At 38.5% G+C, this 15915-nt stretch overlaps 1 protein-coding gene across 9 annotated transcripts in view; it reads right to left on the reverse strand.

Annotated features, from left to right (window-relative positions):
• Nucleotides 1-15915, reverse strand: part of EPS8 (EGFR pathway substrate 8, signaling adaptor) — a 134655-nt gene that overhangs the window by 48738 nt on the left and 70002 nt on the right. For all 9 annotated transcript variants that reach the window (XM_064654366.1, XM_064654364.1, XM_064654371.1 and 6 more), the window contains 2 exons: nucleotides 7926-8016; nucleotides 6755-6828 (listed from right to left, as the gene is read on the reverse strand). In XM_064654366.1, coding sequence (XP_064510436.1) covers nucleotides 6755-6828; nucleotides 7926-7987 — 136 coding nt within the window. In that variant the 5' untranslated portion in view covers nucleotides 7988-8016. The remainder of the gene's footprint in view (nucleotides 1-6754; nucleotides 6829-7925; nucleotides 8017-15915) is intronic.

The raw sequence follows: 15915 nt of genomic DNA on the forward strand, positions 1-15915 counted from the left end.
TTAAACACTGACAAACTTGGGGCATCAACCACCATTTCTTGTTATCCTGTAGGCCCTTCTCCCAAAAAAACACCGCTGGGCACTGGAACAGGCTCCCCAGGGAAGGTCACAGCACCATGCCTGGCAGAGTTCAAGAAGTGTTTGGATCACACTGTCAGGCACATGGTGCGAGTGTGACTCTTGGAGTATCCTGTGCAGGGCCAGAAGCTGGACTCAGTGACCCTTGTGGGTTCCTTCCAACTCAGGACACACTGTGATTCTTGGATGAGGTCAAAAGGAAATAAGAAAAGACTGGCGTCTAGAACATGTCCCCTGTCCCATGGTTTTTTGCTGGTAGCTCAAAATTAAATCTCAAACTCCACTTTCTCCTAGTGCCTGGCTCCTGTCCCAGATTCTACCTAAACCCTCCCTAAGCTCTCATCTTGCCATCAGAAAGGGCACAAACCCTTTTGCAACCCCTCCTGCTGATGTGCTCCACTGCCCTGGACTTCCAGGGAAATTGTTATAAGCCTGCAAACTTGTTCTCTGTCCTCCTTTATCTCGATGACATAAGGGACTGCCTGCTCCTTCCTTCAACACTTCTGTGTTTCCACTTCCAGGTCAGATATATCTGAGCACATGACCCTCACAGTCTTTTTCATCCATATACAACTTCTTTTTCTTTTCCTACAGAGTTGCCCATTGCCATTCTTCTTGAAATGTAGCTTCTGTCTCAACTTTCACATATCAAAGTGACAGATTATTATCTATCAATAATAATCTCACTGCTTTTACAGAAACTCTGAAACATCTCCTGATTTATCACACTATCTTCAAATGCAAGTAACATGCACTTTAATATTGAAAAAAAAGCAACAGAAATTGCAGATGCACTGAAGGTAGTGGAGTCTTGCTAGGATGGAGTTAATTTTGGATCTGTGACCAAAACAGTCTTGATAACATAAGGATGTTATCTGCACAGTTAGCTGCTGCTGAACAGTGTCAAGGCCTTCTCTATTTCTCACTCTGCTGCCCCAGCAAGTGGGCAGAGGGTGCACAAGAGGTAGGGAGGGGACACATCTGGGACAGCTGATCCCATCTGACCACGCTGTATAGTGTCATGATCAGCAATAAAACTGGTGGGTAGCCTTTCCAAAAACTTCTTGCCCAGGCAGTCTGGGCATTGGTCTGTTTACAGGAGCAGACAAGGGGAATGAGCAAGCAAATGGGTAGGTCCTCAGTTGCTGGCTGGGGTCAACCCCTGACACCAAAAACAAAATAATGTTTTGTATGTTTTGTTTCACTCTCCTGATCCTCCCAATCAATCTCAGCCTCTCACGGGTCCCTTCATGCATGAAGAGGCTATTAAAGCTAAAGTGAAATACAGGGAGAGTATTAAAGCTAAAGTGAAATACAACAGAGACTTCCAGATAAGATGCATAAAACTATCAAAGGATGAATAAAACTACCAAAACTATTGATTTTTTTTCTATATACTCTACTTACTGTAGCTCTTACATCCACTACTTAGAATACAGCACAACCTCAATACCACAGTTAGTTCAAATCCTGCTGGTGTGTTGTACACCATTTAACCAAAGGATTTTCCCTCTGGTAAAAGAAAAAAAATAAAAATCAATGAATCATGGCAGAAGATACTTAAATTAAATTCTTAATCACAATCTACAGCAAATGCAGCCCAGGGGAATTTGAGTAAAATAAAATCTCTCACAACACAATGACAATAAACTTAAAAGTGGCACATAGGTCCACATTTCACTCATAGGTCCTGAATATAAGATCTACCACCTACTAAAACTTCCAGAGGAACAGAAATGCTGACCCATGGAAACTAATGTTTTTGTCACTGTCTGATAGGGACAGATGTTACTGCTATTCATGTTCTGTGAAATTACTGAATTCACCAATCAGGAACAGACCACGTTTCTGCTTTCAAAAACATGTTAAAAGGTACAGATTTTAGACCATTTTTGAAAGCATCTAAAACACCAGAAAACAAAACGCAACTTCTTAACCAAAGACTTTTAGCCAAGTCAAAAATACCACTACACAGAACATGGCACAGACAAATAGGACTGAAGATTGCCATCACTCATTCCGGTCCTTATTCCCACTACACCGAGAACTCTTGAGCTCTCACAGTTATTTCTGTGAAGGATCATTTCATACTTTGGAAAGACAACTATTCCACAGTTTCAGACAAAAACAACAGTACTGCCCAGGGTCCATTGAGGCAGAGCTATGAACAGACCTTGGCATAGCTAGAGTCCTGTCTCACCCATTTTCCAACTGGAAGGGGGTGCAGCAATATGGCAAATTACAAAATTGCTTAATAAACTCTACCACAGCCTGGCTCTGTGCCACTGTCCAGAAGACCACAGGGAGAAAAATCGAAGTCTTTATCTAGGTAGGGAAAATTCTTACCAGAAGCAAAAGATCTCAGGCTATGTCTTAACATGACCTGAAGCATGGGTAGTGCTGGCTAGGGCTATATTTAGGCACAATAAATTTTCAGTTCCTAAAAGGCAAGTGAGGAATATTGATGCCTAGACTTCTACCAGTGTCTTACAAATATTTGCACAGGTAAGATGTAATAAATGTTATCGATGCTATGGTTATGATAATACAAAGAAGGGTAAAGGTAGATCTTATTCCTTTCCTTTACCCTTCTGTATCTTCCCCTTCCATAGCCCAACTGGAAATTGTCTGTGCAGTGTACAAAGAGACTCAGCTCTGAAATCTGATGGCAATCTACATGGACACTGAATCAGTCTCCCTCACAAGCTGTCCTAAGAATCCAGAAGTAACAGTATAAATTATTACAACACATCACCAAGCAGAAAAGCCCATAAAAGATACTTAGTTTACCACCATGTATCTGTGTTGGACTGATTGTTGGCAGCCCTTTAAGAATGTACTGCAGCAGCTGGAAAAACTCAGCGTGAGATAGAGCAAAGTGCAGGAGACATGACTTGAACATCCGGGGAGAAAGGTCAAAACTTGAGTTCAAAACAAGTCTCATTTTCAGAGGAGCAAACACTGTCACTTCCAGAGATTTATGACATGATGGCTGCGTAGAACTAGCTGTCAAAGACAGTGTGTTGTTTAGAAGTCAATTGTCAATTTAATTCATTTGACTATTAAACAATACAAGCATGTTACATGGATAACTTCTTTCAAAGGACTCGTCTATGATCTGCTTGTGATTCCCTTGAATTTGTTACACTACAGTTCTTGCTCTGAATGAGGTATTTGAACAATGCAAAAGTAACAGGCAATTTCACTTCTAGCACCTAATCACAGCTATGAGAATATAAACACAGTGTATAACACACTCGGTCTTTTCTGATGCGGTGTGAAGACAATTTTAGCAGCATCTTTCAATTCTGTGCTGTAAAATAATCTAACAATTTGGAGTGAGCCACTGGCTCTCTCTTCCCGGGGAATGAGGCTGCTCCACACTGTGTCACTCGCTGGCAAACCCCCATCACAGCCCCGAAATGATGCTGCAACTTCTCCCCACGAAGCAGAACTGCTGAAGACAGATGGAGAAGCCAATGCTAGAACAGATGACAGTACAAGCCAAAACCCATTTGAGATGGAAAGATCAGGAAGTAAATGATGAAATAAGCCCCATAAGAGTGTGCAGAGAACACCTTCCCTCCCAGTTCAGAGGGAGATTTATTGTGCAAATAGAAAACAGTTCATTTCAGGAAGGAAGTAAGTGAAAACAAAGGGATCATTTGACACAGGAAAAAAGGCAATTCCAAGGAAGTTTTTGCTATCAGATAGCCCCAGAGATAGTGATGGCTCTGGTCTAGTTTTTAACTGAACTGTCAGAAACACCAGTAAAATCCCAGCCTCATTTCCCATAGCACCGTGGCCAACCTAAACAATCATGAATCACCTCAGCACTGAGAGTTAAGAGACAAACTTCAGGACATAAACATGCCTATGAGTATATATATACATAAACACGTATAATAATAATAATAATAGTAATAATAACACAACAACAATAATAATAAGTAGTAGTAGTAATAATAAGTAGTAATAATTATTATTATTATTATTTTAATTTAGTCTTCACAGCGCTTGCAAGAAATTGACTTCAAGATCTAATGGTCAATTATGTACCATCCTCATTTTTTGATACCTATGGATAGGCAGCTTAGTCCAAATGACACTCCAAAGTCTTCCAAGAAAAGAAGTTAGTCATGGACAAAGTTTGCTGCTAACGTCACATTGTCACATTTTATCAAAGCAAAAAAACATACTCCATTTTATTTTGCAGTAAAATTATGTTTTCCAGTATAGTACCAGTGAATCTATTAAACATATAAGCTTTATTCACATAAAATACATACATTTAATATATATGTACATAACATAAAATATAAAAAGAAAGCTAAGATGCCTCCAATCTGCTTTATGAGATTTCAGTCTCATGCCTCTAAAATAAAATATTTTAGTTATTAATTATAAATAACATATTTTATAACAAGCTTTTTTAACACATTTTAACAATTCCAGAATCACTCAACTGCTTTCCACCCCCTGGGACAGCATGCACAAAAAGCCTTAACACCACAAAGGAAGAAGAGGCAAATGTGGGATGCAGCAGAATAGTAAATTAGTTGCTAAAAATTAGATAAAAATATAATCGCCCTGAATTTGAGAAAGGTTTTCGGTGTTTTCCTTGTTCTCTCCAGTTCATATATTTGGTGATACTGACAGCCTAAATATTTATGTATATAAAACAGAGCAGAAGCAGTAAAATGTGCAAACTCCACTCTAAAAGCTGTGCTAACATGTATTCACTTGGGGCTCCGGTATAACTGAGTCTTCTGCTTCATTCAGTTCCTGGCAACTGCAGCTACACTTTTGTTATACATCTACCAGCAACAGAAGAGAACTAAGATCAACAATTAATTTTACAGGAGCCACCACACAGCAGTTGCATGGCAAGCATTTTCAATTACTACCTGAATTCAATTAAGTAATTTGGAAGTAAAAGGTTGATTACCATTATACATCACATTTACTCACTTGTCCCCATCTTCTACTGATATATGACTATCCCATCCCATCTGATATGAAAAAGGTCAGAGAGATATTATTTTAAAAGCCCGCAAAGATTAAAGGACGTGGGTAAGACACTGATACTGCTACATGTACTTTTGAAAAATTATGATGATGACTTCAAATGAAGAAGAAAATCACAACACTCTCATAACATCTCATAAAGAAATAATCTGCTAAGAGTTTTCCGCAAAGTCTCTTGCTTGTTTCTGTTGCCACCTACTATTTCTGTCAACACTTGCAATCAGTCTGTTGAGTGAACCCATACAGGATGCAGAAATCACTGTTCAAAATGATCAGTTCAGAATTTTCCTCAGCTGCAGTTCCTGCCTTCAGCACTGCGTGAAGTGACTGACTTTTGTAGCACACCACTAAAAAATAGTAAATTTAAACTCAGAACGATTCACATGCAACATCACGTTTAGATTGGGTATTCAGGAAAAATGTTTTCACCAGAAGGGTTGCCAAGCACTGGAACAGGCTGCCCAGGGAAATGGCTGGGTCACCATCCCTGGAGGTATTTACAAGACATGTACATGTGGCACTTAGGGACAGGGTTCAGTGGAGGATGTGGCAGTGCTGGGATAATGGTTGGACTCAATGATCTTCAAGGTCTTTTCCAACCTAAACAATTCCAAGATTTTAAATCATGCTGCCATCCCTCCCTTAACCTCTGAGGTCACTCCCAGCCAAACAGGAGGGAGAAAAGATCAGTTACTATTTGGCACATTGCAGTTATCAGCCACTGCTCTTTGAGCTTCCCAGTTTAACCAGCAGAAGAGGTGGCAGATGCAAGAGGGCAGAGCAGGCTGAGGTGTCAGGAGTCCTGCACAGGACCAGGTTCTCACTGCAAACCTCCTGCTTCCAGTCTCACCAGTTGCACTGACTTCCAAAAGAGCATTTAACAACAGGCACAGATTTACACAGCAGAACATCTCACAGCCTCACTGCTGCTTCTGTTTCCATTACCAGCACAGCTATCAGCAGGATGTATTCACAGTGGAGGAGGATGACCTGAAAATGGTGTAATTTGGCTGGCAAGGAACTTGACTACATTCTGCCTCCACAGTGATTTGGCATTAGGCTACAGAGTAGTACAGCCAAGACAAATACCAGCATTTGTAGTTGGTAAGTGCACCAGCGTTTAGGCATTTGTAATGTCACATCTGACAGTCACAAAGCCTCTTGAAAACAGCACACCAAACAGGACTCCAAATCTGCTACATCAAAACTAATTTCCATCAAATCCTCGTGTGAAAGAAGAATAATATTGTAAATCCCTTTTCTGCTAGCAGGGGATAAATTTGGGGAGGCAGGGCACGGCACAGGTCATGAATCAAACCTATAGCACAAGCTAGGCTCCTGAATGCCTTCTCCTTGGTACATACCTTAGCTATGGGATCACTCTTAGTTTTGTGATAAATGCTTTATACATTGCTGCCTTAAAAATGAGCAGGGGGACTTCTCTGCTTAGTAAAACTATTTTCTAGTTAGCTTAGTTTGTTTTAGTAGGCATAAAATCACTTTCTTATTTAATTTATTTGATGCAGACACCTATGTGTGTGTACAAACACTTTGAGATTAATGTGTCTAAAATATTTCCACCATGACATCACAATCAATATTCAAGCAACAATTTAGCACAGAAGTTCAGAGAATTTTGCTGTCTTACCATAAAGAGCTTTCGCACTTGTTCTTGAGTTCTGCTCCCTCTCTGCCTGAGGAAATGTTGGGGAGCCATAGCCACTGAAAGAAAGCATTTCTTATTAAATTCCATATAGGTGTATTTGGCACACACAAAGAGGCACTGAAAAAAACCCTCTCCTTGTGTAGGACTACACATGCCTCCAACATTAGTAACAGAGGTAACAGTATGGAATATTTGCTCTGTACTATGAATACAATGAGGAATGTTTCACTTAGGCTGCAAGCTTTTTTGACCCCTTTTTTACTGCATTAATACAACATCATGCACAATTGAGGTGTGGTACATACATAGACACCACCATAATGTAAGTAACCAAAATCACTAAATAATGATAATAACAACAATAATGATGATAATAATAATAATGACTATGCCAAAGACTTGGGTAGGATTTGGGTTTTTTTCCTGCATACACAAGTGTTGATTGCTCTTAACAATTTTAACTGTTTTTAACGTAAGACTTAAAATAACTATAATTGTCTACAACAAATGAAAAGGCAAGACGACTTCCTTCTAGTGTAACAGCAAGAATGAGTCATATATGAGCTCACCCTAAAGGGACAACAATATGAGAAGCAAAGGATAGCACAGATGTCAGGCTCCATATAGGAATACATGTTCTTTGGCATCAGACAGGTAAATTCTCATTAGCCTAATGCCATGCTCCTGATACAGGGATCACCCTCTTATCTTAGGCAAGATAACACTTGCAGGTAACAGTTGCTGGGTTCTGTTTACTGGGAAACAGCATTTGCTCACAGATGGAAAAGGCGGCCTCATCTTTTATGCATAAAAATGCATTCACTCAGAGCTAACCCTTAAACATCACAGGCACACAAAGACCTCTCTAAGTGCCACAGTAAGCATGTTACGGCTACAGCAGTTTGGTTTTCTGTTCCAGATGAGTCTATTCAGTAATACAGCTTTATCCTTACACTAATACAAAAATCAGTCAGATGATATCTGTCCATTTGGTTCCAGGGTTTGGAAGCTGCACGCTCTTTTACAGAAACTCTGTATAATTCCAGTGTGATCTAATAATTATAGCTCTGTCTGAAACGAAAGCTCAAAGAAGAAAATACAACTCCTTTTTTTTTTTTTGTCCATAAAAGGAAAATCAAAGGCATAACCTTACTTCATTTGGGGAAAATAGCTTCCATATCCACCAGGAGGGGTGTTTGATATGTGTCCATTCATTCTCACAGTCACTTACTGGGAGAAACGATCTGGGAAAAGAAACAACAGCACGTGAATTGAAGTCTCTTAAAAGATGAAGGTTCAATACAGACATAATACAAACATAATGAGAAAATTATGGTTGAAATGGGAAAGAAGTTGCATCAACAAGCTCGATTGTTATTAACTGCGTCAGGGTGATGCCTTAAAGACCTGTTATGGAACTTCTCCCAATTGCAATTTGATAGTTATTGCTTCAAATAATTTATAATTTAGTGAACAAACCTATTATTTTTGATACAATAGTCTTTAGGAACAGCTTTAGAAATAAAAGGCTCACTAAACAAGGAACAACATCTACTGCATTAGTGGACAAGATATTCCAAATGGCAACTTTAATAGTCCAGCCTGATTTCAAGCTTCAGTCCACTTCTTTCAACTGAAACTTTTGAAATGGACTTTTAGGACTTAAAAAAGCACTTTTTTTTTCTTTTTTCTTTTTTTTTTTAATAGCATTTAACATCCTGAAAGTCTGGCATGCCAGTTAAAATCTTTCATATAAAAGCAGTGCTGAAAAGGCTATGATAAAACAGCTAAAAAAATGCCTTCTCCCTTTAATAAATAACATGCACATTGAAGCTAAAACTGACTATGGAAACCGACTGTCATAACCCTTTCATATTCAAATTCATATTCAAATTCACCATGGGTAAATATTCTTTCATTTACATATATACATGAATAATGTAATTTGAATATTTCTCAACATCTCAGTCACTAATTAGAAAAAAAAAAAAAGACTTAACTTTGCAAAATAGTCAAAAGTATGTCAGATATAATTTTTACCTAAGAAAAGCTTCATTTCCAAAGTAAGCACAACCAGCTTTGTTTGTACTAAGGCCACCTTACAAGCAGCTTATCTTCTGAATTGCTGAGTCAACTTTACTGCCTCACTTTCAGTGTTCTCTTCCTGTTCCACAAAGCAGCAGCAGCACCTACTGCACTTTGCCCCCACATATATTCTGCTGCTTTCCCCTTTCATGCAAAACGACAATCAAAACCTGTTCTCAGCTCTAAACAGTTCTGCCACTTCAGGAGACAAACAAGCTGCTTTCAGTCTTCAGTACTGAGAGAACACGGTGGGTTTTATACCTTCCTGATGAACACCTGACTGCCTCAGATGCAGTTAGCAAAACTAACCAGAACCCAGCTGTATTTCATATGCCGAGTGAAATCATGTGGAAGGATGGTGTTGCCTTTAGTGGGCACTAAATACTTAGTAATTTGGCTTGGTATATTTTTTTTTATATTTATTTAATTTTCTTTTAAATCTTTGATTGCTCCTTGCAAAACCTCTGTAGTGACATCCCTGCATTTTACTTTCATTTCCTCACAAATATATCATATCCCACTTGCTTTTTATAGAGTGCAGTCCTCAGCAACTGTCCCCAGTAAATTACTATCCGAGTGTTGCTCGATTCATTAGCGATTACAAGCTTTGGGAAGCATCCTGAAATTGTCCCATGACTTGAAAGGATACAACTATTCATTTTCTCAGCAGAATTTGCCAGGTCACTGTGCACTCCTTGTTCTGTTTCAGTGACTCCATGGACCAAGGCTACTCCCAGTGCTCTTCTCCAGCTCAGGCTGCCAATTAAGCTCTTCAACACTTCCTATCTGCTATTAATTCTTATCACCTGCAAATGCTGCACAATTTGCTGCCCTGCTTAACAGTTTACCCTGGGATTAGCTTCCTAAGAGTGACCAGATCCAAAACATTTACACAAATTATCTCCGTTGCTTGTCGGTATCCCCAATATCCTCTACTTCCCATGCATACAATGTTTAGGGTAACACTTATTTAATAATTCTGTTTGGCATAATCTATCATTTGTAACCTTTTTCATAGCCCCATTTATAACAAATTCTGCAACTATCTGCTTTAAAGTGAGATCTGGGAAAAAAAAAACAACTTGGTTTAAAACTCAGAATAACTCCTCTCCTCTGACATCTTAATCTGACAAATACTTGGTTTGTATTTGTATTCCACTTGATTTTATGAAAGTGGTGAGACAGAAATTTTAAGTAGAAGGAATGTAATATATTAGAATTTCAAGCTTGAGCCTTTGAAGTCCAAATGACACACTGAGTTTTAAAGCAGCAAAGAAGCTGAGCAGATTTTCACACCGGGGAAAGAAAACATATCTGATGACTAAATACTTGCCCGCTATAACACATAACACCACTAAAAGTAAATATAAACAGCTTCAAAGTTGTATTTTGAATGAAACGATACTGAAAAGCAGAATTCAGAAATTTTTACTCCTAAAAAAAAAAAAAAAGGCAAGCAGCTTGTTCTGCCAAGTAAGCACAAAAGCTTTAGTCAGTTTTAGCTGATGCGCAAACAAAACACGACTTGCTATCTGAAAGTTGAGCAAAGCCAACAATATTTCCTGCCCCTCATGCAATTTTCCAATGCTTTTGAACTGCCAAGACAACTACCCTGACATGACAATTTCAAGAGGCTATGCAATGCTTCTGTCACTTTGTTCAAGAAAGGTCTTGAATATGAATACAAACCCTTTACCATAATTATTTATAATTAGTCTGTATATTTATAACAGCATCAGAAAGCTACTCATAGTCCCCTAAAATTATAAGCCAATTTCATATCTTTCAACCTAAATGTTTCAGAAAAATACATTTTAGGAAAACTCTTTATTTTTTTTTTAATTAAGGGCATGATGGAGAAAAGGGAAAAACCACAAAAGAGTAACAGAATGTGCAGTGCTTTGTTTATTATTGACTTGTATGACTTTCTCTGCTGTATTTCTCATCTCAAATGCTCTTTCATCTCTTTTAACCAGTCAGTCCTGTAGCAAAAGTGAACTCCTGCACACTGCAAAGCCATTGTCATCCAGGCCTCTATTAATAAACTCCGCTTCCTCTTTAATCTTCCCTTTCACCTCAGCCCAGCAGTTCACAGCAGCATACTCTGCTGTCCTAGCCTTTAAAATAAACATCCTTCACAATTAACTGTACAATCCCTCTTTAAGCAGGCCTGAAGTATCAACAGTTTACTTGTGAATAAGGCCAAAAATGGTCATGTCTCAGGATCCTGCAAAGAAATCAAGCCTACTCGGAAAGAGAATTATTTAAAACCGGGAAAACTAAGTAAGAATTCAAGAAGAAAAGAATGATAAGAAAACAGATAAAATAATAATGCATAACAAGACATATATTAAGGTGTTTATCTCTAAATATATTAAAATATTATGTTATTAAAGCCAGAAAGAAAATGGTTATAAATATGAAATTTCTAAACACAAATGAACACTAAATTATCTTCTGGCAGGATTAGAGACTGAACAAAAATAAATCCACTCCACTGCTGCCATTGGCTTTATTTTTGAATATATCAGTATACTGATAGTCAGCAGCTATGCAAATGACAAGGGTCCAGCTTTTATAACAGACAAACCATTTCTGAGACAGTTGTGCTTTGATTCTTTAGCAGTCTGCAGATCGTCTAATCCCAAGCGTGGGGAGAACCATACCGGTGTACAACATGATTATATAGGTCATAAATATTCATCCTTAAAAAAATGTCCAAATGCAAAAATACTCTTTGTCTTCCTCATCTTGCAGTGTGGCACCTGATGAAAGCAACGCAATCCACGTGCAAAAGGCTGACACAACAACAACTCGCCTGTCGTGCCATTTAATTTCCCAGGAGTTTGACAGTAACAAACCCCCTCAATTTATTTAACCCCCCCACACACACACCTTTTCTAGAAAGGTACAGATATTTCATTTAAGAAAATTAGATATTCCAGAGACTGGTGCTCTTTTCTGCTCATCCTGAAGCCATCAGTCCCACCCAGTGGCAGACGACAACATCATACGGAAACAAAAAGAGAAACCATATAATGACCTGGGTATTTTAGAAATTATGGAGGAGGAAGGGTTAAGGAGAGAAGGATGTAGGGGAAGGAAAAGGAAAGCCAATAACAGCTGGAATGATAATTATTTACCAATTAAGAAAGCATTGTTAGCAAAAAGCCATTGTTATGCCATTGTGCTCCCAACACCCCCAAAGAATTCTTCCCCAGCCAGAGCTGCAGGCACGGGGTGCAGCTCCAGCCTAAACAAACACCAGTGAACTACCACAAGGTAACACTTTTCTGAAGTGGATCTGACAGTGTAGCAATGTCAGATGAGGACACTCTCTCTCCACCCTTTCCCTTTTAAAAATATTACGGAAGAACAAAAACAACAAAAAAGTTCGATATGCCCATACAGCTACACTGTAACCTCACTGTGCATCAATTAAAATGCTCCTTATTGCTATCCCCCAGCACTGAGCACTGCTGTTCTACAGAATGTACAAAACCCACTTAACTTGCTGCATGACTTGCTGTTTTTCAACTGTTTCTTCTCAAACAGCAACCTGTTCACCCACACACACTTTCCCTACTCATGCTAAGTGTTTAAATATCATCTCCTTGTGTCTACCTTGTTGTTCTGACCCATCAGTCTCCTATTTGTATTTTTGCTCCAGCCACCAATTTTACAAATTGGAAATTCCTGGCAGAAATAAGTCCTGAAGAGCCACATGAAATGTTGCTGCTGCCCTCTGCTTCGAGACTTGCTTCAGAGCACAACCAAGAGCAAACACACGAGTTCTGCTGGCTGTTCAACACCTTGCCTTGAGATAGACACCGAGATGCACATGCATGCATAACTAAGTAATACTTCAGAAATGATCCCTGGAGGTTTTACACCCTCAGCACACTGAAATCAGAATTTCTCAGACACAAACTGCTGTTGGTTGAACCGGCAGCAGCTTTGCATTGCAGTGTCTTCGGTTTTCTATTCAGTGGATTGGAGCATCCAAAGGCTGGTCAAAAAAATGACAGCAAAAATCACACAGAAAATTGAAAGCCAGGCCCTACCAGTGGTGCAGTTTCAACACAAACATTTGGACCTGATTCACCGCCTGTTGTCCCCTTTGCCCCTCTCAAGCCACTCTTTGTTTATGAGGATTGATGGCTGAAGACTTCTGAGAAAGGAATATATATACTCGAGCATACACTCCTGTGTCCAAGCATCAGGACTTCAAGCAGACATGCCAGTAACATAATTTTGAAAATGCTGTTAACTCTGAGGTCTTCTCTGGGTTCAGAGCAGTTGTCCAGCATGGCCACGAGCACCAATTACACTGTGTTTTAGCTTATACAAACCTGCACTAAGTTAAATCCTACATTTAGATTTTAGTGCACCCCCAAAGAACCCTTCTGGTGGATGCAGTGTCAGCTAACTGGGGTTCCTGCCAAACAAACCTGGGACTGGGGAGGAAAAGACTGGATGTGACCCCATCTCCTCCCCGAATTTCACTCCTTACAGAAAGCTGAACTTAAACCCAGACTATTATCTACCTGTTTGTGTAAGGGGTCAGAGGTGTAGGAGCATTTCAACAACTCTGGGCAGGCAGGGGACACCACCACAGGACAAGGCACACAGCATTGCCCAGGAGGAGGGATTTGTAAGTGTTTTCACTTCCACCTCCATGGTGCAGTGCAGCAGATCAGGTTGATCAATGCTGTTTTGTCCAGTTCCAAAAAGTGATTTGATTTTCATTGACATTTTCTGAAATTTAGTATTTTTTCCTCAGTCATTTGTTAAGACTTTGTCCTATGTTAAATTCGTTAGCAATATTCCTACTTATGAAGAAAATTTGGTGTCATAATTATCAATCAAAGTAGAAGACTTAATGCAAGAACTGTCTTCAGAGCAATAATTGTTAGCTAAAAGAAAAGCTTCCTATTAGAAAAACAAAGAAGATAAAAAATGTCCTTTAGGTCTTCTTTTTCCTACTATGATATCTTCCAGTGATTCACTCTTAAGAAAATATTCTAACAATACAATTAAGATAGCTGTCTTTTATTTTAAGAAAGGAGAGAAATATGAAGACCAACAGGAAGAACTGAATTAATAAACTTCAGATAGATCATGTTCATAGAGTTAACTCTTATTATTGACACACTAATAAAGACCCTGCTTGAAAACAGGTTCTTATTGTGGCATAGCAACCTATTTCCATTCATTTAACTCATGTCTGGGCCATGATTTATAATTAACTGTATAGAAAGAAAACAAAATAGCTTTACATATACAAAAGCTTCAAAGACTTAAAATCCCTATTGCAACAAAGGAACTTTAATAAATATGCCAAGCATTGAAGCCACCACTCACTGCTATTTTTAATTAGAGAATTAAATACCTCATCCAAAGCAACATGAGTATTAATTACCAAGATCAGGATCATTATGCAGACCTTGCAGAATGTACCACCAGAGCTGGAAGACCAGTCTCTTGTTTAAAAGAAAAAATGAAAGGAGAAAAGAAAAAAAACCACTAAGAATAGAAAAAAAAAAACAAGCCAAACCCCCAAACAACCTCCATCCATACAGAACAGTCAAAAGAGGAAGGTGTCTGTGGCATATGAAGGAATTTGTAGAGGGAAGTAGAAAAAAGGGAGTATAATGTACCATCAAAATTAGTATCTTTGATAAGTCTACCTCAAGTACAATACTCAGAAATCTGAACTCCAGCATGACTACAACACACTCAATATCTCCACCTGAAAAGAGATGTATAAAAACTTGCTCTGGTTTGGGTTTTTGGTAGTTTTGGTGTTTGCTTTACTTTTTTTTTTTTTTTTTTAATAAAACCAAAACCAAACAAACCCGAACTGCCTTGGAACCACTCACTGGTGAATTCTGCTCACACAGGACAGAAACCACAGTTGTATTTCCCTTCTTCACACACTTGGAATTTTCTTCATTACTTCCTTTTATATTTTGTTACCTCATACTTCAGAGAAGATAGTTAGATTTCAAAAGAGGGCACCCCAGACACCAGTTAGAAAGTCAGTTTGCAGTATACAACCAACAAGACATCAACTCTACTTTAGAAACGCAAATTTAGAAAAAATATTATAATACTAATGTGCATGTTTAAAGGAGACAGCAGAAAATTCAGCAAGAAACAGTGTGAAAAGGGTGCTTCCACCAAGATGACATATGATCATGCTTTCCTGAAGATAACACATGTCAAAAAGGTAACAAAATTTGGCTATAATTTTCTGTTCACATTGAAAACAGGCTACGAGTGTAGCTGCTGAAATACTTCTCAACAATTTCTTGCACTGAATCACTTGCAAAAATTTCAATAAATGATAAGACTTACTGTGGAGGAACTGTAAGTATATAAAAATGAACAAGACAATGTCTTTAGGTTGAGATAAAGTTTTCCTCTCATTCTGGTCGAAAAATGAAAGAACTTCCAACATAACTAAAATACTGCTTATTGCTGCAAGCTGACAAAATGAAACAGGCTTAACCACCTATCCACATTTATTTGCAAGTTAATAGCTGTGTCATGACACAGTGACACTATTAAAACTGGCATGGTAGAGTTCATAACAAAAGCTGAACTGAAACTATATAATGACATACTCTAACCATACCATTAAAATTAACATGGAGGAGGAGGAGAAAAAAAAAGGACAAGATGCTCAAATTGCCTCTCTAATTTAGTTTGATACAATTGTGGCAAGATTTAATTCTTGATTTCACAAATTTGCTTTCCTCAGTTTTGGTTTTCCAGACCTTGTAGCCACACACACACACACACACACACTGCAGTTACTGTGGGCTCAGACATGGCAAGAGGTGACTCCCATTGCAAGTCTTTCTTATTGCTCCCTACTCAAACTTCAACTCTACCCCTATTAAAAAAAAAAAGAGCCATACACAAATGCCTCACACAGCTGACACCTATTCTTAATGTGGCAGCACAAAGAATAAATCAGAACAAAGGCACATTTCTATTAAAGTCCATCAGCCAGTTCCAAAGAAGAACAAATTTCTATGTCAGTAAAGTTA

The sequence above is a fragment of the Pseudopipra pipra genome, chromosome 5 (assembly GCF_036250125.1).
Source record: "Pseudopipra pipra isolate bDixPip1 chromosome 5, bDixPip1.hap1, whole genome shotgun sequence".
Classification (NCBI taxonomy): Eukaryota; Metazoa; Chordata; class Aves; order Passeriformes; family Pipridae; genus Pseudopipra; species Pseudopipra pipra.